This window comes from Sarcophilus harrisii, chromosome 5 (assembly GCF_902635505.1).
Source record: "Sarcophilus harrisii chromosome 5, mSarHar1.11, whole genome shotgun sequence".
Classification (NCBI taxonomy): Eukaryota; Metazoa; Chordata; class Mammalia; order Dasyuromorphia; family Dasyuridae; genus Sarcophilus; species Sarcophilus harrisii.
Window position 1 is genome coordinate 26,408,365 of NC_045430.1, and position 22,042 is coordinate 26,430,406.

Sequence of the window (22,042 nt, forward strand, 5' to 3'; positions counted from 1 at the left end):
TGCTCTATCCACCATGATACCTAGTTGCTGATCTTGGATGTCATTGAGTACCTCCCCTTCATTTAATCAAAGAGAAAATTAAGGTGATACTGCTCATAATCTTCCCTCACATTCCCCCACAAGATTTTAGCCTTTTCAAAGACAAAACCAAAATAGACCTTCTCCTTGAGGATCTGCTATGCTATAAAGGAATATGCTACAAATGCTACAAGTAACTACACTACAAAATACTTTGATATGACAGCAAGAGAATTCTAACAAGTAGGAGATTAATGAAAGACTTCATGAAAGAAAGAGCACTTCATGAAAGGAACCTAGAAGGAGATAGGGATTTTGAAGCATGGAGGTGAAGAGATTGTGCATTCTAGCTATAGAAATACTGCCTGGGGGATACGGAATGTCAAGTTCAAGGGGCTAAGGCTATTAATAGATCCATGGTCTTTAAATTCAGGGGTCCAAAGCAATTAAAAGATCCATGGTAATGGATCCTACTCAAGCCTTTTGCATAAAACCTTTGCAGATGTGTTCATCTGCCTACTTCTAGCATCTGCCCCTTAATCTCCTTAGAGCATAAGAAGTCATGGGCAATAGATTACTTGTAATTTGTTTTCTACCTTCTACTATATGAAGGAAAGCTAGGTAGTGCCAAAGTGGATAAAGCACCAGGCCTGGAGTCAGGAAGACTCATTTTCTTGAGTTCAAATCCAACCAATCATTTACTAGCTGTGTAATCCTCGGCAAGTCACTTAATCTGTTGGCCTAAATTTTCTTATCTGTAAAATGAACTAAAGAAGAAAATAGCAAACCCCTCCAATTTTCAATATCCAGTATAAGCTAAGAAAACCCCAGTGGGAACAGAAAGAATCCAGCATGACTGAAAAATGACTGAACAGTCTACTATACAAAGGGACTTTCCTTGTAACAGCCCTGTGAAATGGCTAGTAATATTTGATCTTCTTTATTTTAGAAAACATGAGAAAAACTCAAGTGACTTCTTGAAAATCCCATTGTTAAGTGTGAAAACTGAGACCCTGGTTGATGTTTTTTTTTTCATTTGAACTCTCATGAGTCCTAGAATTTAAATGGTTTTGTATTCCATGGATTGCCAGGTTTTCATCCATTAAATTTAAAGATTAGATAAGTCTGAAATGAATTTTTGTTTGTTAGTTTTCTTTTTAAATTTTCTTTATTGAACTAAATACAAAAAGGGTGGGAAGGAAAGACAGAAAAGGGAAATTATAAAAATAACAAAAACAAAATATTGTCATATGCCCAGAAAAACATCAGGAAGTATTCAAAATATATAACAATAAATTCCCATTTCAAGAAAGCATATGTAATACTAAAAGAAATTATATTTATAAGTTTTCATCTTTGCTTCTTTATAGTTATTCTTTTGTTCTCTGCTGTGTACTTTCCCCCAAAAAATCCCCTCTTCTTCCTAAATTCTTCATTACCATCAAAATACCACCATCTTCCCAGGCACCCAGAATCACAACCTCGGGATCATTCATAGCTCCTCACTCTCTCTCACCCCCAGTTCCAAATTGTTGCCAAGACCTGTTGATTTTACTTTTACAAAATTTCTTATCTATGCCCCTTTTCTCTTCTGACTGTGCTACCATCTGGGTTCAGTGCTTATCACTTTAGACTTGAACTATTGTATTAGCTGCTGAGGGAAGCAAAAAATTGCTTGCCTCAAGTCTCTCCCCATTGCAGTACTTCCTCCAAATAACTGTCAATGTGATTCTCCTAAAGTCAAGATCTGAACACACCACTGCTCTATTCCTTAAGTTCTCTATTGTTTCTAGAATCAAGTATAAAATCTTCTCTTGGCTTTTAAAGCCCTTTATAATCTCACCCTTTCTACTTTTTCAGTCTTCTTATACATCAGTCCCATTCCCTCATTCTATAATCCAATGAGGTGGGTCTCCCTCTTGTTCCTCACTCAAGATACATCTTCCAACTCCATGGATTTCCTCTATCTGCCATTCCTAAAAAATGTTCACTCTTCCTTTCTACCTCCTGCCTACAGGAATTTCCTTTAAGATACAGTTAAAACCCTACCTTCTATAAGAAATCTTCCCTAATCCCTCTTAATGCCAGTGCTTTCAATTGGAGATTACCTCCCAGAAATATGTCTAGAATGCCTAGAAAATGAGGTTGGTCATTCTTGCAGCAAAAGTATAGTTCATGTGCTTGCTTTATTGACATCCATCCACTGTCAAAAGAAACTGCTACTGTTTTCCCCAAGATCAAAAAACTTCAGTGGCAAACTTTTAAAAAATTACTTTGAGGCATTATTCTATTTGTGGGGAAATTTGGGAAAGTCAGAAAATTTCTAGTTTTATTCTACCATCTCCCCAATTTTCCCACCATAGATCATCCTTTGCTTCTTTTTGCATTCCCAGGGCTTACTATAGTGCCTGATACATAGTAGTATGAAATACAAAAAAAGAAATATAAAAAATAACAATAAATAAAAGTAGAAAAACTTCAGTTGCTTCCTGTTGCCAAGAAGATCAGTTATAAACTGGTATTTCTCTGGTATAAGCTCCTTCTTATTTTTCCAGTCTTCTTACATCTCACTTACCTTCATATATTTTACAATCTATCTATATTAGTCTCCAGGCAACTCCTTGAAGAGGAGATTTTATCTTGCATCTTCATGGTGCCACAGACAGAGTACTAGCTCTAAACATAGAAACTCAGAAATATCTGAGTTCAAATTCAGACCTGCTCTTTCCCCCCCCCCTCCTTTCTTTGGATCCTTATTGCTTAAAATAGTGCCTGGCACATAGTAGGCACTTAATAAGTGTTTGTAGCTTACTTATTTGTCTCAGAGAAGAGTTTCTCAGAGAGGAAATTCTTAATATATTCCCTCCTCCCACAAAGTATGTGCCTCTGATCAGTCAAGATGTGAGAGAGTTAGAATCCACAGGCAAAAATCTGTGCCCAAAACAGCTTTTCTGCAAAAATCACCTTCTCCTGGAGCCATGGCAACTTCAGGAGGTCTCTTGGCAGAGTCTGTTGCCTTCAATTAGTAACTCAAAATTTCTCTCAAATTTTGAATCTACCAGTACCATGAAGCCTCTGGAGCTTTTTCATCCAGTTTATCTAAACAGAAAAATAAAGCTGTAGGAAAGAAATTCTACTGTCTCCTTGTTGCCTTAGAGGAAGTAAGGGTATTTGTGATGGCAATGAGGAAAGACAGCATAGAAAATGCAGGGCATCCTGGAGCAAGTCACAATTGTTCTCTGAAAAAGCAATATAATCAAGTCAAGTGCACAAGCATTTCTTAAGTGCCTGCCATGTTCCAGGTATCATAGATCTAGAGTTTAAAAGGATCCATTCTAGTCAGTCCTTCCTATTTCAGACAAGGAAACTGAATCTCAGTGAGATTAAGTAATATGCCAGGGCTTTTAAAATTAAAGAACATTGGAGGTGAGATTTGAACCCTCATTTTCCTGCCTCCAGCTTTATATTCACTAGTCCACAATGCTGTTCTTTATGTCTGAAAGTATGTGATCTCATTTTTTAAAAAGGAAGTTCATAGCATAACCAGGTAAGCACTTAATAAATTAATAAATGCTTATTCGCTTCCTTTCTCAGTCAAAGACCATCTAGAACATTTTATAGATTTCATTTATTTTATAGATTTTAAAACTAAGGCACCAAAGAGAAATGACTTGCTTAACACCACACAGCTAAGTATTATGCCTTAGAGATAGGATTTGAACCCAAATCCTTGGTCGGTGCCAGTGGTTTTTTTATTTTTTATTGTCCCACACTGCCATCACATAACCACAGGTTTTCTCATATATTTTTCATATGTTCTGATATTAATAATGGGAACATAGCTAGACTCACTCTCCTGATTGGTTTGATTGGCAAAACTTTTGGCAAATGAAATTTCACATTTTCATCACATTTTAAGGTTAACAAATCATGTTCCGTATAACTAACCTATATATTAAACCATGCAAATATTATTATCTCCATTTTATAGTGAGGAACTTGAGGACCAGAGAGGGTAAGGATTTTACTTACCATCATATAGCCTTCATAGACCAGTCTGCAGTTCCACCAATAATGCATTAGTGTCCCAATTTTTCCATTCCCCCTCCAGTATTTGTTACTTTCTCCTTCAGTCATTCTAACCAATCTAAGGATAGTTTAAGGTTGTTTTAACTCACATTTCTCCTTTTTTCTTTTTTGAGGCAGTCGGGATTAAATGACTTGCCCAGGGTGGCACACAGCTAGTAAGTGTTAAGTGTTTGAGGCTGGATTTGACTCTAGGGTGGGCATTCCATTCATTGCATCACCTAGCTTAATTTGCATTTCTCTAGTCAATAATGATATAGAGCATTTTTCATATGACTATAAACTGGATTTTTTTCTTCTGAAAACTGTCCCTATCCTTTCTCTGAGAATCTATCTATAATTTTTTCCCCAGTTTTCCACTTTTGATCTTGGCTATACTTGTTTTGTTTATGTAAAACCTTTTAAATTTAATTTAATAGAAACTATCCATTTTATACCTCACACTGCTCTCTGTCTCTCTCTTGTATCAAGCACTGTGCCAGACACCGAGAACAAAAAGACAAAAAGAAAACAATTTATTCTACTCAATAAACACATTTCATTAGGAAGACAGCATCCATGTGAACAAATATATAAAATAGGCGCAAGGAAAATTTCCCAGTGACAATTAATTTTCCACCAGTAAAGTTAAAAAAAAAATGATTGGCTCTTGTTGGTGCATCTTCTTTCTCTGGATGATTGACCAAATTATTCCAAAATTATTTCCCCACCTACCAATCAGAGACAATAGTATACTCATCGCCAAAGATTCTGCATTTTCTTCCTCTGGACGATTGGCCAAATTATTCCAAGATGATTTCCCCTCCTACAAATTAAGAAACAATAGTATATGATTGCCAACCTTGCATAGGGTTTTGTCAAGGCTCAATTAAGATGATAATTTTGAAAGTCATTTAAAAATACACTTCCACATTAGATGCATGAGACATTTATAATTTTGTGCCCCATTGATGGTATAGCACAATTCAAGACATATTAGCTCATTTGATACTCCCAAGATCCTAATGAGCCCATCGTATTGTTATTATCGCCATTTTTAAAATAAGAATGGTGAAATTGGTAGAGCTTAAGTGACTTCTCTGAGTCTAGAAAATCATCAGCCACCTAGCACCTATTAAGCTCCTACTATGTACTAGCTCCTATGCCTAGCACTAGGGATATAAAGCATGACAAAAACAAATAAACAACAAAAACAAAAAACAGGCCCCTTTCTCCAGGAGATCAAAGTTGAATGGGAGAGATAATATGTAAAGAGTTACATACAAACAGGAAAAATTGAAGGTAATCTCAGATGAAGGCATTAAAAATAAGGAGGGCTAGGAAAGAATTTTTGCCCAAAATAGGACTTTTGTTAATATTTGAAGAAAATCAAGAATGCCAGAAGATGGAGGGAAGAAAGGAAGGAAACAAGCTTTTATTAAGCACTTCCTATGTACCAAACACTGTTCTAAGCACTTTACCAATATTTCATTTGATTCAACAATCCTCAGGTGATGATGTTATCATTATCCCCGTTTGGCATTTGAGAAACTGAGGCAGAAAGAGGTTAAATGTTTGACCTAAAGTCACAGCTGGGAAGAGTCTGAGGTGACATTTAAGTTCAGTTCTTGCATTGGAGAGCATTGTCTGAGTTAGGAGGTGAATCCAGGTCTTTACCAGTTCCAAGTCCAGCATAAATTCAATGATCTAAGTTCAACTGCTTCTCTATTAAACATCTAAGTAGTGTCACAGATTTAGAGCTGTCATTCACCTTAAAGATATACTTACTTGCATTATGATATTTGTAAATATCAAAAGAAATATATATATGTAGCAGAATGGGAGAATTTTGTTTAGTTCATTGGAATACATTTTCTCAAAATCATTTTTCTTTTCTTTTTTTTTTCTTAACCTGAAATCAACACTAAATTTAAGGACAAAAGAAAGAAAAGGACATCACACGACTCTTGTTTAAATGAAACAATAAACAGGTCGCCTGATGCCCTTATGGAGCCTGTGCCTTGTTAGAGCTTAATGAGGCAACCTAGGAAATACATCCAGGTAAAGTTCCTGAGGCAGCATGTCAGTACTCTTAAGTTTGAGCTCCAAGGGGGCTGAAAGTAATCAGCCTAGCTATTTTGAAAGATAATTGCTATTCTTAGTTGTACTAAATCTAATGGAACATTAACTATAGAGGTCTGCCTTTTTCCTCTTGGTCATTTTATTCATTTCTAACCAATTCACAAAGAACGCCACCTACCCAATGTTATAACCATAGTGACAGAAAGTTCCACTTTCACTCCTCAGTACATGATAGGCTATTATATTATTTTCTACAATTCTGTGATTTGAAATAACAACAATGACCCCCCTTGGATAGGAAATTTCTGTTCTCTTCAAGAACAGCTATTTTCCAGAGCATTGCCCCAGGTCTTCCACACAGAGAAGAGGGACTGTTTACTAAATAACTCTCTACCCAGAGAAATATCATCTTCAAGGTTTTATGTTACAGACCTGGCAGAATGCTAGGGAAATAATCATCAGTTTATCAATTGGGCTGATTAATTTCAAAATGTAGCTCTCCAGCCTCATAAGGAGCAGCTGTAAAATGGAAGGATTCAAAATTGCATCAAATCCTTATGATGACAATGGTCACCAAGCTGTGAATGCCCAATTTGTAATCTGAAGCTTCAAATCTGGATCCTGACTGTTGTATACTACCTCTGGAACTTAGTTCACTCCTCTAGACTTTAGTCTCTGCATCTGCAAAAAGAGCTACAGAGACTGGATGATAACTTATGTTCTCTGTAGCTCTGGCTCAAAAGTCCTTTGTGGGTTTTGTGTCCTGGACCCCTTTGGCAATATAGTTCTTCTCAGAAGAATGTTTTTAAATGCATAAAATAAAATACACAGGATTACAAAGGAAACCATTTACACTAAAATATTAATATTAAAATATTTTGAAATACAAATTCACTGAACTTGAAGCACAGAATCCCTGCTTCTAAATCTTTAACACTTGGGTATTGGGTTTTGTTTTGGGAGGGGGTTAGGCTCAAAGATAAGGAACTTGAAATAGATAGTCTTCTGAGATCTTTTCCAAATCCTATGATTTTTCCATAAGTTGGAAAATATTTTTCTTTAAGAGAATAAATTCTGAGAGGCAATGTGAAATAAAGAAAGGAGAAGTAAGCTAGTTCTATATAATAGAGGGAGGAAAAGAGGAAGAGAAAGAGGGAGGGAGAGACAGACAAAAAGAGACAGAGATACAGACAGTGACAGGGGGAGGAGAGGGGAGACAAAGAGAAAGAGAGAGGGGGGAAAGAAGGAGAGAGAGAGAGAGATGGGATGGGGAGAGATAGAGACAGAGAAAAACAGAGACAAAGGAAGACAGTGAAAAAGATGGGGAGAAAGGCAGAGAGATGGACTCAGAGAGGAGGGTAAGGGAAGAGAGAGGAAAAGGGGGGAGTAATAATAAAGGAGGTGGAAAGAGATGGGAAAGAGAAAGGAAGATGGGGAAGAGAGAGATAGCAGACAAAAACAGAAAGAAAAGTGAGTATTTATAAAATGCTAACTGCATACAAGACTCTATGCTTAGCGTTAGGGTTATAATGGGAATAAGAAAGAAAGCAAGATGTTCTCTTCCTCAAGCAGCTTGTAATTTAATGAGAGAAAACAGCCTATAGAAGAGAACTGAATGGGGGAGAATGACTCCCCTAATCTATCTGGTATGGCGTTAGACTGGAAAGTCTGATTCAGTACACAATAGTATTATTATTGTTTTCATTAGTATATCATTCTTTTTGTTTGATGGAGCTCAGATAGAAATGAGGGCAAAAGTCACAACCCTGCTATTAGTCTTTTATAAACTTTTTAACAAATTATTATGTAAACATTCAAAAGGATCGATTTTCAGAGTTAAACTGAAGCCTGTAGGGGAGGCTAATCTCCTGCAGAGGATCAGAAGGTCCTCAGTACAATCCCAATAGCAGCAGCAATATGGGTCCCCTAGAGGTCTCTTCCTGCTTCCATATCGCTTTGATTTCTTCAGTAGCTCTCTGTATTTTTATGAGCTTTTCATTCCATGGAGTATGGAGATTTTGAGTGTTCACAGTGACTTCATCTCTTTTAAAATGGTGTTCCTACATTTTTATGGGTCACTGTTATGTGATTATGCATGAAGGTTTTATCTGTAACTATCATAAAGAGTTCATTTAATGTTCATTGAGATTTATCCCAACCTAATTCCAGCTCATGTTGACATCATTTAGAAGATGAAAATTGACTATAGTACAGATTTTTTTTTCTTTTTTGTGGAGCTGGATTACATTAGTATCCATGAAGTTTGATAAGTGGATTGCATCTCTCTTGAATATAAAGTTATGCTAGAAGTTCAGAATCATGTCTTTTTGAGGGGGAAGGTATAGAGGACCAAAGATATTGGGGAATCTGAGAAAAGTATACTTGAAGCAAAAATATTTACAGCAGGGTGTTAATTCAGTGTGATTGATGAGATAATGGTTCTCTAGTTCACATATACTTAGTACTTAGCATGGTGATGTAATGGTTCTACAGTTGATGAGCAGACTAGAAAGAGACTGGAGTGAGAGTGTACTCAAGCTCTGTCTCAGACTCCAGACTCCAGAGAGATCCTTGAGAAAGCTAACCCGGACATTACAGGACGGCATCCTGATCAATGATTATTTCTTGGTCATAAAATATTATCTTTGGATTAGTAGGAGAAGAGGAGAACTTATTAATTTATTAAGTACCTACTATGTTTCAGGTACCATGCTAAGGGATTTGCAAATATTACCTCATTTTATCTTCACACTGACCCTTTGAGAAGCTATTATTAATCCCATTTTACAATTAAGGAGTTTGAGACAGAGATTAAAGTGATTTCCCAGAATCACACAGCTAGTAAGGGTAGGGGCTACATTTGAACTCAACATTTCATGATTCCAGGCCTCTATTCTATTTTTTGCATCATCTTGCTGCTGAGTGTTCCAAAAAGGACAAACATAGCTTCAGATGGTATCTAGACTTATCATTGCAGCATACCCAGTCTTATAAAAGAAAATAGATCCTCAGTACTTAGCACAGTGACTGGCAAATAGTAGGCATTTAAAAATGATTTGCCTACTGAGTGAATTGTGCCCATAAGCCATGCTATAAGAAGCAGACTGAATTACATATGTCTGTTTCACTTACAACCTTTAGTAAGATAAGAGTATAAATAGAACATGGACCAGAAGATGCTTAACTCAGGTTCATAACGTTTGAGTTCACAAGACAGAAGATTCAATCTATAAGGTAACATTTATTCAGCTCCCACTGTGTTAAACACTAGAATCCAGTCATTTAGTACAATCCACTCACTTTAGAAAAGAATCAAATGGAGGGAGAAGATATATATTAAACATTTGCTATGTCCTAGATACTGTATTAAGTGCAGGAATGGAAATTCAAGCAAATACGGCAGTGTCTGCCCTCAAGGCGCTTACAGTCTAATCTGGGAAAAGAATATATATAGGAGCATGGGATCAGGGTTAGACTGGTTTTGTTAGTGTTGATTTGATTGTTCTTCTAAGAACTTAACTAAGAAAGAAAGGAGAGAGAAGACATGGTGATGAAAATGATCAAAAATATTGTGGTAAATGTGAATGTAGGGGATATAACATAAATATTGACCAATCATTTACAAGATGGGGTTTGGTCAAAGAGAGAGGCTGGAATGTTAGAGCAAAGTAGTATGAAGATGAATTAGAGAGGCCCAGGACTACTTGAATTATAGCTCCAATTCATTGGATTTTGAGGTTAAAGGCTTTTTAGGGACCATCTGATCTAATCTGATTATTTTATAAAGGAATAAATTGAAACCCATAGAGGGAGAACAATTCTCCCAAAATCAGGGATTTGAATCTAAGATCTATGAATAGTTTCCCCTTCATCTGTCCAATGAAAATCAGCAAGGTGCTCCTCCAAAGGCTGAGACAGCCATGTGTAGTTGCATGGCTTACATTTCATTACACAACACAACACCGAGAAGCTTGAGGAGAATCTAATACATGATATAAATCCAGCAAGCATTTATTAAGCATATGCTGTATGCTAGGATCCAGGTGTGCTGAGACAAAAAAAAAAAAAATAGAATGATGGAATAAAAGGGAAATAATGTTCAAATCCCACATTTCAAATGAGGATCTCCAAAGAATGGCAGTCTTAGCCACTATAGAAGGAAAATGTTCTTCTTCATCTCTGGGAAAGTTACCATGACAAATAATATATAAACTTTCAGTCTAAAAAAATTGGGATGTTGGGCACCAGAGGGGTTATTTAGAAAAGGATGGAGATATCAGGGGTCTCATCCCACCTCACAGATTTTGATGCTTATTGGATCTGACCTTGCCTCCTAACAAACAATAACAGGTCTGGATATTGTAAAATGTGGAAGAAAATTGCCCTACTTAAATTCTTTAATTTCTCCCCACTTACCTCAACATTAGACAGATACTGTGGGCTCTGACCTCTAATTTACTGCATTCATGATATAGTGAGTAGAGAATTGGACTGACTTCTGGATCAGGAAGAGCTAGATTTGAATTCAGTTTCTAATCCACACTGCCTTGACTAGTGACCTCTTCACTCCATGAATTCCAAAGAAGTTGCTGTTCTGCATTGGTAAAGTAGAATTCCTCATCAGGAGTTCCCTGTGTTGATAAGAACACAAATTCAGTATGTGTGTGCATACACGTATACATATGCACGTATATATACACATATGTAAGCATACATGTATATATGTATCATACATATATATGTATATGTGTATATATCTATGTATGTTTATAAATCCTCTTTACTGCTATTGAATGTATTCACCAGTCTAAGCAAAAGAAAAAAAAGAAGAAAAATTCAAATTAGAAATATTGAATTTTTAAAATCTTTTTTTTCAAGGTAAGAGCTATATGAGTAGAAAGACAGGAGCACAATGAGAAAACATGAAGAGTGGATTAAATCTGAGATTTGGTATCAGAAGAACTTCTTCTGAATCTTGAATCTACTAGTTGTCTTTACGACCATAATAAACATCAATCCCTGCTTTTCAGGACTCAGTTTCTTCATCTGTAAAATAGGGTTAATAATATTTCCATGATTTTCTTCATAGAATACTGGGAGAAACTCAGTATTTATCTGAAAGTTCCCCATGCAGGTGAGTCATTATCGGTATAGCTGCCCAGTTCATTTTAAAAAGTGGTGAAGGATAAAACTAGAGCTGTGATCAGAGTCAACTCAAGCAGCTGAAGGAAGGAATTGGGGAAGGATTGGAGAGCTGAGTGCCCTTCTGAAGGCTACATCTGTCATTCCTGAGGGCCTACTCTCCAGGAGGCTTCAAAGAGTCTGAGTAATGAGGTTCTCCTGTCCCTCACATTTAGTCAGAATGTCCCTAATACCTTCACATCTGTCCATTAAATCATATACTGTTGCATCTAGGGAGGGCTGTTCAAATAGTCAGGGAACATTACTTCCTGAATTTGAGTTGTGATTTTCACAAATGGTCTCACAGGGGAGATCTTTATTCATATCTGTTCAAAAATTAGCCAGTTGAAAATATGTTGGTTCTTTAAGCCAATGTAATTCAGGAAGCATGTATTAAGTGACAGCTGTGTGGCAGGCACTAGGGAAACAGAGACATGGGTGAGACCATTCTAGTTTAAAGGAATTTATATTCTATTGGATATGAATCCTATCTTTTTAATAAATATTCCAGAATTGAGATCCCAAACAAGAGATGTGCCCTTCTATGGAGTTTTCTTGGGAAACTAAACATTCATTTCAATGAGGCATTCATCACACCCAACATTTATTTCTCTTGGGAATTTCTTTCAGATTCCTTGAATAATATGAAGCTTGTATTCAAGGATCTACAGATAATCATCATTAAACTTGAAGTTCTTAATTTTGTCCATGAACTTTTTTGTTGGATAACAATTTCCACATAATTGATTTCCTTTTTAATCCTATGAATTTTATTTTATATCTTAAAAACACAATTCTGAGAAAGGGGATTTCATCAGACTTCTAAAGGGGCCCATGACAAAAATTTTTTAAAAGATTAAAATCTCTACATTTTGAGTCCAATATTTTCTTCTATCTCATAATTGAGAAAACTCACTTGCAGGGCAGAAAGTATCAGTGAGGAACTGAATTGTGAATTCTCTGATTCTAAAGCCAGAATACTTTACCCTTCTGCAAAGATAGGACCTTTCTAAATTTCTCCAATGGCAAGAAACTTTGATTCTTTAAGGGTAGTTCTGAAAACAAGTCAAAATTATCAGGAAGCCAAAAATGATGCCCTTGGTACATGATAAAACTGAAGAATACCATTTGGCATCCTAGCTTTGAAGTTAGGAAAATAATTTCCCCTCCTTCTCTACCTATAAAACACACAAGCTGGTTCTGAAAGCAGTGCTTCAAAAGAAATTACAAGATTGTTTGAGTTAATGCATAGAACAGTGATTAGAGTACTGAATGGGAAGCAGAAATGCCAGAGTAAGTGATCCAGAAATAGCTAGGTGGTTCCACAGTGCACAGAGCACTGGGCTGGCACCTGCAAAGATGAGTATAAATTTGGCCTCAGAATCTTACTAGTTGGGTAACCTTTAGCAAGAGTCTCTATCTGCCTCAGTTTCCCCAACTGTTTATTGTTGTTTAGTTTTTTCAGTTATGTCTGACTCTTTATTATCCCATTTGGGATTTTCTTGGTAAAGATACCAGAGTGCTTAGTAATTTCTTTCTCCATGATGAAACTGAGGCAAACAGAGTTAAATGATTTGCTCAGGCTCACGTAGCTATTAAACATCTGAAGGAAAATTTAAACTCAGGAAGATGAGTCTTCTTGACTCCAAACTTGGCATTTTATCCATTGTGCCTTCTAGCTGCTCCCTTCCCCAATTATAAAATGAGAAGAATAATAATACCCATCTTCCAAGGTTGTTGTGAGGATCAAATGTAATAATATTTATAAAGTGCTTAGCATAGTGCCTAGTACATACTAGGTGCTTAATAAATACTTGTTTCCTTCCTTTCCTGGACAACTCTTTTGACTTTTTGAGCTTCAGTTTCCTCTCTGAAATGCTTGTTATATCTAGAGACTTGTCATATCACAGGCAGTTAAGTAAGGTGATATGTGTGCAGTGCTTTAAAATTGTATAATGCCATATTAAAATTGGTTATCATCATTATTGGCATTATCAATGTGATAGCTATAGATATTCCCACAAGAAAAAAAAAAAGAAAAACAGGCTACATAAGCTCGCTCTGTTTGTTGGCATTCCATTCTAATCAATTCAACAAAATTTAGAGTCCTTACTTGGAGAAAAGCAATTGGAAAAGTCCCATTCATTTTTAACTTTATCTTATAATAAAGAGAACAATCATTGATCAAAAAATTCTATGTAAATTCTCATCTGTGCTGCAAAACAATTTTGTGGGAGCATATGCTAAAGTTGTCATTTTCCCCATTATTCAATGGGGAGACTGAGGCACGGAATGATTCCCATAGTGGGATTGTCATCCAACTCTCTAACATACCACATTTGATCTCAGATAAGGCATGAGATGAGGTTGTAGTTAAGGATGTTTATACAGATGTGAATGATAGGGGATGGGGAGAAAGAGGGAGGGAAAGAAGGAGATAATGAGAGAGAGAAGCAAACAAAAGAAGCAAAAAACCCTACAAAGGAGAGACAGAGACAGACAGAGGGGGAAGAAAGAGAGATGGAAAGGAGAGGGAAGGAGAGCAAGAGTGAGGGAAAAGAGGGAGAGGGAGGGAAAGAGAGAGAGGGAGGGAGGAAGGGAAGAAGAGGGAGAGGAAGGGAGGAAGAGGGAGAGGGACAGGGACAGGGAGAGAGAGATAGAAGAACCTATACTGATTATAAAAATCATTTTATTTTCAACTCTTAAGTATTTGATACTTCAAGTCATAGAACTAAGACATTGTATGAACATTTGCCCCCTCCCTATGGTGAGGAGATGAATTGTTTGTTAGGGCAAAAGAAACACATTCTTGATTTGCCTGAATTAAGCATATATACTTGTGAAATTATAATAACCAAGCTTGAGCCCAAAAAAGAATTTGGGAAAGGTATCCCCCCATCCTTCTTGTTGTTATTGTTATTATTGTTGTTGTTTATCCTTCATTCTCAAAGAAGACTCATGATATCAGGAAAGTGATTTCATTAAACAAGTGAGTTGGATTTAAATGAGGGTGGGCTGTTTAAAGTCACCAGCCTCACTTTCTCCTTCAGAGCCATCTGGGTCTAGGGGATATGTATGTGGAATATTGAATATAACTTCAAACATGTTCAACATGTTTTTGTTGAACTGTCTGCTCTTTTTCTTATTTATTCTGTTTCATTAGAAATGACCCTCTGAGAAAGAAATATGAAATGTTTTAAAAATACATCAAAATTTGAAAAAAAAATGAGTCTCTATGTATTTATGAATGTAGGTATCAGTTTCCAGAACTTGAAAAGACATATGGTCCTTACAAAAACAAAAATATCTTACTGGATCAGAAAATCAGGTGGAAAAGATTCAATCATGTTCTCAGTCTGTTTAAGTTTAGTGTGAATTGAAACAAGTAGAAAAGGAAATGACAAATTGCTTCAGAGTCTTTGCCAAGAAAATCCCAAATAAGGTCATAAAGTGTAAGATGTGACTGAAAAATAACTGAATTGAAACAAGAGGTCCTGAGAAGACATGATTTAACACATCCCCTGGTTTTATGTTTAGGGAAAGCAAATAATAACTAATTAAAAAGTTACAAGTAGAGAGTGCTGAAGAACAGCTCCAAAGGGCAGTCAAGTAGCCTAGAAACAGGAAGGAGAATATTAGGGACAGGAATTCTTTACACAATTATCTCTTCAGAATTAGATATTGTATAGAAGCAGTGTAGTGCAAGAAGAGCACATGAACTTGAAGGAAGGAATACTGGTTCAAATCCTTCTTTAGCACTTAATAGTTGAATGTGCCAGGCCATATAATTGAACCTCCCTGAGCCTCAACTGCATCCTGGAAAATGAAAATAAAAAAATCAAGCTCACAAAATAAAGAGGATATTATGTTATTATACCTAAAAGGGATATGTAATTATATGGTATCATATGCAGGCAAATATCAAATGCCTTACCTTTGAATTATTTTCCTGTTCTCCTTAATGCTAGTTAATGTGTTTGCTCTGTGATTGTTTCCAATTTGTCCTGTATTTATCCTGTTTGCATATAATTTTCTGAATACTGCCTCCCCTTCCATATTAAATTATAGGTATCTAGGGGGCAGGGAGCATTTTTTGCTTTCCCTTAAATCTCTGTCCTAGCACAATGCCTAGCACATAGTAGGTACTTAATAAATTCTTATTGATTTGCATTGTCTCATATAATTAGGGTCCTTTGGAGCCATAAATTATTTTTATGTTGCTCTGAATGTGTATCCTCTAATCTAAACTTTTGGTTTCATTAACATGAGATTAATACATCAAATATACAACTGAATGTGAAAACTGCTATCACTTATGCAAATCAGCATGTTATTTTCACTGTCTTAAATTAAATGATAGCAATTTATTATGGGTCCTATATCACTGAAGAATAAGTCCTATAAAGGAAAATATCTGGAAGTATGCTTGAGACTACATATATCTACTCTACAGTGTCAATTACTAAATTTTCAGTATAACTATTTACACTTTGAAGATTCAGCAAGTGCAATAAATGAGCACTTGATCAGTTATTTTGTTTATTGTTTGAGCTTAGGAAAATAATGGTTTAAAATGTTACTAATACAGACCAAACTTAAAAGAGTTTTCTGGATATTTTTTTTCTAGAAAGCCAGTGGGTAAAAATTTACATGCACATCCTAAAAATACCATAGGATTAATTATAAAGATTCTTTTAAGTTGGATATATCTACTAGTTGATTTCACATTTGGATTTTACCCAAAAACCTAAAAGTTCTGACCAAACAAGATAAGTTGAAAACTTTTAGAAGAAATTATTTTTAAAAGCCTTTTAATATACTTCCTGATTTAATACAGTTTTAAATTTTTACTTTAGAACCTTAGAATTTCAGAGCTAGAGGGCTCTTTAAAGAGCATATAATTGATCCCACTCAATTTATAGGTAAGGAAACTGAAACTTGTATTATCACAGCTTACATCTTTCCATCAGTATATGACACTGAGAATAGACCTAGTTCTAAAAGAACTCACTCCAGTCACTCCAAAATCTTTCACTCATTTTTTGAAAATCAAGGTAGATAAATATATTCATTCTCTGCTGGGAAATTAACCCTGAAAAGATGATAGCATTAGTTTCTTAACACCCTGTATAAACCTGTCTAGGCTTCCTATAATAATCCTACAAAGGAGCATTGAAAGGTGACCCTCTCAATTATTCCGGTAGTGTCTATGAAAAGAAGCCAAGTAGCTTTGGCCAAAAACACTCCAGGCTCTAAATACTGAAATCAACACTTTCAGAGGCTCTTGTGAACAAGGTGGCAGTCAATACAATCTGCCAGATGCTAATGGGATCTCTTCTTTATGTCTCTGACAAATTGGCAACAAAGGTATTTGACCCCCTTTTCTGAAAAAGCACAATTTATGTGTGCCAGAATTATGGACTTAGAGACTAATAGAATGAAAATGAACATTAGCAATCTTAGGATTTTGCCCAAACCTTTAACCAAAGTGTAAATCCTTATCAAAATATCCTTGACTAGTGTTCATCCAATGCTTGTCTGAATGTATCCAGTAATGAGAACCCACTGTCCTACAAGACATTCCCATTTCATTTTATAATGTCATAGAAAACACATCATTTTAGCAGGGGCAATATTGATTTCATTGTGGCTCCAGGACTAGAAAACTGGGAGCTTTGGAAGATACTGAATGGTACCTTAACAAGATCGTCGTGTGGGAAAATGAGACATGTTTGGAACCACTTTAGATGCAGTGGAGCATATACAGCAGTCTTCAGTCATGGCACCAGGGCCAAAAGGTGAACGTTCCAGAGGAGAAAAAGTTAATTCCTACAGGATATAATGTCTAGTATGGGCTGCAGAAAGAAACTTTCTGTGTCTATTTCCTCATTTGTACAATGAGGAGTTTAACTGTATCTCTCAGGTCCAGTGAAATAATCTGCAGAAAAATTCATTCTGAGATTGGCTTGTGGCCAGAAGTACTGAGCAGTTGGGCAACCTCTTGTGATAAAATTGGATTCTGTAGCCTGGGACTGTGATAGCGCCTCCCTAGCAACCCACCACTATGCTGCATTCTCTATGAGAAATAGCACTTATAAAGTGTTTTAAAGTTTACAGAATATTTAACATCTAATTCAATAAGCTAGATGAGGGTGTAAAGGACTTAGGAGATTTTTTTTTTAGCTACAGGGGTTCCAAACAGGGGTTTCTTAGCCATTCTACTTCTTTTGCCTGTTCTCCCTCGTTCTTGTATGGCAAGAGTAGCAGAAGTACAGAGTTATATCAGAAAGACAATTGATTCTTGTTAAATTCAGATTCTGCTTCTATGTAATGGTATATGAGTTACTTCCCTGACTTAAGTTTCTTCTCCTATAAGATTAAGAGGATTAGAGTAGTTGACTTCTGAGATTTCTTCCAATTGCAGATCCATGGTCACAGGTGAAAATACTTTGTATTTACTTGATTCTGTATATATTCGTGTGTGTGTGTGTGTGTGTATACATGATATCTCCTTTTGTAGAATATAAACTCTTGGAGGATATGGACAGTGTCATTTCTATCCTTGTCTTCTCAGAGTCCAGTTCCTGACCCATAGTAGGCACTTAATCAAATGATTATTCTTTGATCTATTGATATGGTCTGGCCATTCTTTTCTCATTCTAGATAACATACTGTTCTTGGTATAACCTAGGAATATAAAAAATGTTTTAGCTGCTTCCCAAAGAAAGCATTGTAATTTAATAAAAGATGGTAGCTTTCATTTTTTATTTGTTTGTCTGCTTGTTTGTTCATTCGTGTTGATTTATTTATTTCTTCATTTGTCAAATCAAAGAATTAGTTTCAATTCATAGCCAGCTCACCTCATCCTGATTCATTTTGAAAAAATAATTAAACTCCACAAAACTACATGAAATGTACTTCTTACTTAGCTTTTTACTTACTTCATTTGCCAATGAAGACATTTTAACAACCTGTGTCTCAGTTGCTTTTAAAAGAAATTTTAAATGCTTTGTAATTATTTTATAAATATTAATGTCACCTTAATAACTACTACTCCCCTTCATAGAAACCTCTTTTGTTTCAAAGGAAATAGGTAAAACAAACTCAAGTGGTAAGGTTGGGGGAAAGTATTAGATTTTGGAGTCAAGAGCCCTCAGTTCAAAGTTCAGCTTGAACAACTTGTCTGCTTCAATTTCAGGGAAGCAACGTGATGGAAGATCAGGATTTGTTGGAAATAGGTATCCTTAATTCTGGACACAGACAAAGAATTCTTCAGGCGATCCAACTTCTTCCAAAGGTAAGATGGGTTCCATTATACAAATGTCAATTGTATATGTCTCTTGGTGTTTTTAATATAAGAAAAAAATTATGGGTTGAACTAAATTCTTAACGAATAAAAATAATTTTGTATCTATATATAAAAATTCCAATGCAAATCTTTTTCCAGAAGAGCAAATGAAAAATGGCACCCTAGTGTGTTGGAAGAGTCGATGTAGTTTTTATTAACTTACACTTGGAGACCAATTTAATCCATTTCCCATGTGTACCTAACCTCCTAGTTGGGATGTAGAAGTTTTCAGAGCTGGTGAATGACTGCCATCCCTAGAAGTACAGATGCAAGGAATATTTTTATTTATTTTTAATTAACAAATGAAGCTTCTCTTCTTCCTATCTTCCCCTGATTTTTAAGAGAAAGACAGAGGGGGGAGAGAAAGGGAGAGAACCAAAACTCTTAAAATAAATATGACTAGCTAAGCTAAATTAATTCCTGCCTGATCATTTCCAAATGCGCATACACACACACACACACACACACACACACACACACACACACATTTCATTTTTCTCTCAGTCTATCACTGCTCTATCAGGAATGATTCATCATGGATTTTTCTGAAATCATAGTTTTTCATTGCATTGATCAAAGTTCTCAAGATTTTCGAAGTTGATTTTATTTATTATTGCTATTGCATAATTCATCATGGTTCTGTTCATTTCATTATGTAACAGTTCATACAAATCTTCCCAGGTTTCTCTGTAACTTTCCTGTTTTGAAAATAAACTGTAAAAACACTGTAAAAATGCAGTGTCTGATTTTTCTCATATTACATGAACTTAATCATTGTGATATCAGTCCTCATGATATTCTCTGAAGGCAAAATATCATTATCTTCCTTCATCCAGCTCTAGGGACATGTGTAGGGATACTTGGTACCATCATAGGTATATCAGCTTCAGTTACATCCATGATTAACCTAAATTACACAGATGAAATATGCTTAGCAGCTTTCATGTTTGCTCATTCTACACTGATTTATGGATAAGAAGAGGGAAAACAGGGCCAGCTACTAGCACATAGTTCCCAAGACCTGTCCCCTAAGTGCATTCACTGCCTCCCTCTGGTCCTGGCTCTATCTCACTGCTAGTCTTATGGTTACATGTACATAGCCTTCAAAGTCACCTCTTCTCTGTTTCCCCATCAGGCCAGTCTATTTATATTTTTAACATTTTTCTGATTCTCGGTTTGCTTACTACTGATGGAATAAAACCAGAGAGCACATTTTATACCCAAGGCAACACGTACCTAGGGTAAGGAATATGATATGTTCCTTCAAATGTGCTGCTGGGAAGTATACCACGAGAGGCTGGGCAATCAGGGAAGGACTTGTCTATGGAGCAGATGTCAGGGGAAAGAAGCAGACCATCTGGTAGCTTCTTATTTTAACAAATTATTCTTGCTAACTAGGTGCTAAGCTCAGGCAATTTGACAGTGCTGATGCCCTGCAAGTGCTGTCAACAAAATTGAAATTTTCGTGCTCCTGGAAGTTCCTACTTTCTCCTCATAGATGCAGCTCAAAATCTTGAAACCCACCAGGGAAGGCTCAATATTCCTGACCTGTATACTTATTTCCCATGTACTTTCTACTCCTTTGCCAAAAGTCACATTCGCTACACATTCAAATGCTCCTTTCTTTTTTTTTAAATCATCAAGTATTTCTTTTTCTCATTTCTACCCCTAGTGAAAAAAAAATCAGATCGAATCCAAACCATTGTAACAAATATGCATAATCAAGAAAAGTAAATTACTGCACTGGCCACCTCTAAAAAATTGTGTCTCATCCTAAAACTGGTCCCCAACTTCTCTGTCAGGAGGTAATTAGCATACTTTGTCATAATTATTCTGATTAACATTCTTAAGTCTTTCTAGATTGTCCAATCTTACAGTAAAACTATTGCCTCTTTTTAAAATTAAATTCTGCAAATTAGTATTTTTTCCTCACTTCAAATCACCTCCATTCAAAGAAAAAGAATTCAAATGACATTGTAACTGTTTTTACAAATGTGCACAGACAAGAAAAACAAATTACTTCACTGACCATATCTTTTAAAACGTGTCTTGTCCTAAATCTAGTCCATAACTTCTCTGTCAGGAGGTAATTAGCATGTTTTATCTCAATTATTCTGTGCAGCACTCTTAAGTCTTTCTAAATTGTCCAGTTTTACAATATAACCATTATCTCGTCTTAAAATTAAATTCTTTGAACTGTCAAGCAATTTTTTCTTCCAATTCCCACTCATTTGGAGAAAATCAAATTAAATCATAACTGTTTTTAACAAATATACATAGTCAAGACAAATTCCTACATTGGCCATACCTTAACATAGATCTCATTCTACATATTTAGTCCCTACCTCCTATCACAAGACAGGGAGTATTCTCAGGGAAGCATTAGTCTTCTGATTAGAGTTCTTAAAGCTTTCAAAATCATCTTACAATGCAACTATCACCTCTTCCATTGATGGCCTAGTGATCATTCTACCCAGGCTAGCTTCCACCTATCTCAAAGTCAGTCATTGACATCAGTCTCATGCCTACTTCCTGGAATGAGTAAAAATCTGCCCTTCCTCTCATAGAATTATACCTCAGGGATGAGGCAAGTTTCTCATCCAGGCAACAATATCTGTGTTTTTCTTTCCTTGGGACTGCCAAGCAGTGGGGAAAGTGCTGAATGACCTTTGGGCTTTGCTATCCATCCCACAATTGAACATTCTTTTATGTGTAACCAAGCCCAAATAAATTGTGAGCTCCTTGAGAGCAGGGACAATCTTCCTTTTTCTCTGTGTACCCCCAGCAATAACCACATAGTAAGCACTTAACAAATGTGTCTTTCTCATATTCATGCATTCTAATGATGGGATTGCTGTTTAAATGAACTGTCTCTAATTTCCTAAAATTTGTGTTCTAATCTCTGCCGATAATCCAGTGAATTCAGGATAAAATAAATTTCATCTTTGAAGAATAATTTCTATTAGCAAAATGTATTCATGTAACTACTACATCCTTAGAAATGTCAGAAATAGAAATACCACTCTGAACTAAATTAAAACAAAAACACAAAAGGACCAGCGGTCAAAAACAGAGCAATTAACTTTATTTTTCTTCGCCATTAGCTTTAAAAACTTATTTCTGAATGAGTCCCTTGACAGTCCCAGAGTTAGGGTATAATATAAAAATAGAACAACAGCCCTGTGCTGTTTAACATTTTCACCAATTTCTTGGATAAAAGCAGAGATGGCGTGTTCATCAGATTTGCAGAGGACAAAAAAAATGGGAGGCTTAGTTAGCACACTGTATGACAACCAGGAGAAAAACAGATCTGAACAGACTAGAAAATTGAACCAAACTGAATTAGAT

General features: G+C 35.9%; 1 protein-coding gene across 13 annotated transcripts in view; it reads left to right on the forward strand.

Annotated features, from left to right (window-relative positions):
- Positions 1-22,042, forward strand: part of ANKS1B (ankyrin repeat and sterile alpha motif domain containing 1B) — a 1,348,113-nt gene that overhangs the window by 912,186 nt on the left and 413,885 nt on the right. For all 13 annotated transcript variants that reach the window (XM_031941007.1, XM_031941002.1, XM_031941004.1 and 10 more), the window contains one exon: positions 18,545-18,643. In XM_031941007.1, coding sequence (XP_031796867.1) covers positions 18,545-18,643 — 99 coding nt within the window. The remainder of the gene's footprint in view (positions 1-18,544; positions 18,644-22,042) is intronic.